The 3,514-nt window shown below is 22.9% G+C and overlaps 1 protein-coding gene across 1 annotated transcript in view; it reads left to right on the top strand.

Annotated features, from left to right (window-relative positions):
* Window positions 1–1,600: 1,600 nt before the first annotated feature.
* LOC111894899 (raucaffricine-O-beta-D-glucosidase) overlaps window positions 1,601–3,514 on the top strand; it is a 12,961-nt gene continuing 11,047 nt past the window's right edge. Inside the window, exons 1-3 of the mRNA XM_023890980.3 lie at window positions 1,601–1,772; window positions 1,905–1,974; window positions 2,061–2,119. Coding sequence (XP_023746748.1) covers window positions 1,659–1,772; window positions 1,905–1,974; window positions 2,061–2,119 — 243 coding nt within the window. The 5' untranslated portion in view covers window positions 1,601–1,658. The remainder of the gene's footprint in view (window positions 1,773–1,904; window positions 1,975–2,060; window positions 2,120–3,514) is intronic.

The raw sequence follows: 3,514 nt of genomic DNA, 5'->3' as shown, positions 1-3,514 counted from the left end.
TGTTGACCATTTTCAAAATAACATGTATTCTCAGGTAATCGTTAAGCCGAAGAAATTGTCAAGAGTATTTTGGGGATTTTATTATGACGTGTTAATCTCCGTACAATTTGTGTTTTGAAATGTGTACTGTAAAACAATGTACTTTATGTTTTATATATATATATATATATATATATATATATATATATATATATATATATATATATATATACCTAACAACCTTATATAAGCTTAGGTACCTAACTCCATAATAGTACATCGATTTGTGTCATATTTACATTGTAATTGTCTAAGGTTCTTAAACTTCAACCCCATAACTTGATTACTTCCAAAATCTTTGGACTTTCACCAATATCTTTCTTTTACATCACGTCTTTCTACCGAATACCACCTGATGGGCTTCATATCCTACCGCTACAAATGAAAGGATGTAGGAGAAATATAATGATGAATTTGCAAATTTTTTTGAAGTAAATCAAGTTTAGGGATGAAGTTTAAGAACCTTAGATGATTGCAATGAAAATTTAATGCAAAATGACGTAGTTTGATGAGGTTAGGTACCTAAGCTTATATAAGGTTGTTAGATATATTCACTTTACCCTATATATATATATATATATATATATATATATATATATATATATATATATATATATATATATATATATGGGAAAAGTGAATATACCCTTAAGGGTATATAAGCTTAGGTACCCAAACACGTTATAATACGTCATTTTGTTTGATATATTCATTATAATGTTCTTAAACTTTAACCCCTAACTTGATTTACTTTCAAGATTTTCCAATTTTCACTATTATCTTTCTCATACATCATATATTTTTACCGAACACCTACTAATCTATATATATTGTAGCTGAAAATGAAAAATATGTAAAAGGAAGATAAATGTGTAATTTATAAAAATCACAAAAGTAAATCAAGTTAGAAGTTAAATTATAAGAACATTAGACAATTAGAATATATTATATAATACAAAACGACGTAATATAGTGAGTTTGGGTACCTAAGCTTATATACCCTTAAGGGTATATTCACTTTTCCATATATATATATATATATATATATATATATATATATATATATATATATATATATATATATATATATATATATATATATATATATATATATATATATATATATATATATATATATATAAACTTACACTTTTCTTAAGATATACCAAAAACATTAAAAAAGTAAACTATGGATGTGAGAGAATTTAATATGAAATTAGATATATTTTTACGTTTCTTTATTCATTAAATTATCGATATATCTTATCAATCTTAAAATATTAAAAAAGTAAACTATCAAACTAAGAGATTTAATATGAAATTAGATATATTTTTACGTTTCTTTATTCATTAAATTATCGATATATCTTATCAATCTTAAAATATTAAAAAAGTAAACTATCAAACAGAGATTTAATATGAAATTATATATATTTTTACGTTTCTTTATTCATTAAATTATCGATATATCTTATCAATCTTGACCATTAATTTGAGACTTGTAGTTGTATAAATATCGGACCACTTGAGCATGAGTATAACATCTCTTCAACTCTATAAATTCAAGTCCTAAAGATTTTCTATTAAGCCAGCCTACTACGGTTAGTTGTTTAATTGTGATGACGAGTAAAACGGTGTTAGAGTTTGACCATGACGATAACATGGCCTCTAATATCAAACGTCATGACTTCCCTAACGATTTCTTCTTCGGAGTAGGATCATCTGCTTACCAGGTGTATATCTGTTTATACACTGACACACTCATGATCACAAACAAAAAATCCAATCGATGGTGTTTAGATGTCATTTCTTAAGCATTGATTAAGTCTATTGTTATCATAACTATATGCATGTTTTGATTTCAGATTGAAGGTGGTTGGAGAGCAAACGGCAAAGGGTATAGTATTTGGGATTGCTTCTGTTTGAGACACCCTGGTCGACCCCTCCCTCCCTTCCTTTCTAAAGTTTTAATGTCTTGTCTTTTTCTCTTGTAGTATAAAATATGAAAATGATTATTGCAGATAAGATTGAAGGAGGTGCAAATGCATGCTATGCTGATGATAATTATTCAAGAATAAAGGTATAGAGTTAAAGTAGTATCAATAAGATAATCAGGCATCAACTTTACTATTTTCAATATTCGCTAATATAATACATTATTATAAGATCTATTAAATTTTAAAAGAAAATTCAATATAATTTAGTGTTGTCATTAAGCTAGCATGTTTTTGATTTTTAATCTTCGTTAATATAATATATCGTTATAAGGTATGTTAAATTTTAACAGAAAAACAAAAATTATGTGGAAAAGAATTAAACCTGTATCTCGTCCGTGTTTTACGAGGGCTTTACCACTTGACCAAACATTATTACTGAAACAAATATCGTCATTCTTGCTAATAAATCAAAATCTTTTTTCTACATGTTCTTTTCTCTTTCATTTGAACGCATGACATTTTCTAGAATTTTTAATTTCTATTTTTCACTCATTTTATTGTATTTTTCATTTTATAAATTAAAATTTCACATTTAATATGTAAGATATTTATTAGAAGAGGTTTACATATGTAATGTATTAAAACCTCATTAATTTTAATAATTCAAATTTTTTCTTATTTTTCTTATAAATTCAAACTTCTCAAATTGTTAAAATTTTATATCTTATACGATATATAAAACATATTAGTCATATCTTGAATTTTAAAAGGTACAAGATACAAAACTTTTTGTATAAATCAATTATGCATAAGAAAACCATTAATACTTGCCAAAATTTTAAAGACTTAAATTAAGAGATCAAAAAATTAATTTGGAGCAAAATAACAATTTTAAAATATTAAATTCATCAATATAAATTAATTTATATTTCTTAAACTAGATACCGATAATTATTAATTTATATCAAATATATAAACATACAATATAAATACAAGTTCTAAACATAAATATTTTAATTAAAAGTGGTAATTTTTATTATTACATAAAATAACTAATAACAAAATCTAATAATTATTTTCCTATAAAAAAAATATTCGTCAAAAAAACTATTTATCGTCGCTGCTTTGCACGGGCACACATCTACTATATATATATATATATATATATATATATATATATATATATATATATATATATATATATATATATATATATATATATATATATATATATATATATATATTAAATAAACTCATTTAATATTTGAGTCTTACAACCCAATGTATATAATATATACTTTATGCATATTTTAATATCTCTTACTATAAATATGTATTATTTACATATTATTTATGTAGTATGTAGTATTATGTATGAATAATTTTAAACCCATATGGACATTTAAATCCATATTTTTGTGTATAAATATGTATTTTTACATACAATCTTAGTAGTATTTTGTACGACACTTATATATATATATATATATATATATATATATATATATATATATATATATATATATATATATATATAT

Source organism: Lactuca sativa, chromosome 3 (assembly GCF_002870075.4).
Source record: "Lactuca sativa cultivar Salinas chromosome 3, Lsat_Salinas_v11, whole genome shotgun sequence".
Taxonomy (NCBI): domain Eukaryota; kingdom Viridiplantae; phylum Streptophyta; class Magnoliopsida; order Asterales; family Asteraceae; genus Lactuca; species Lactuca sativa.
Note: the sequence above shows the minus strand (reverse complement) of the source record. Positions and strands in the feature narration are given on the sequence as shown.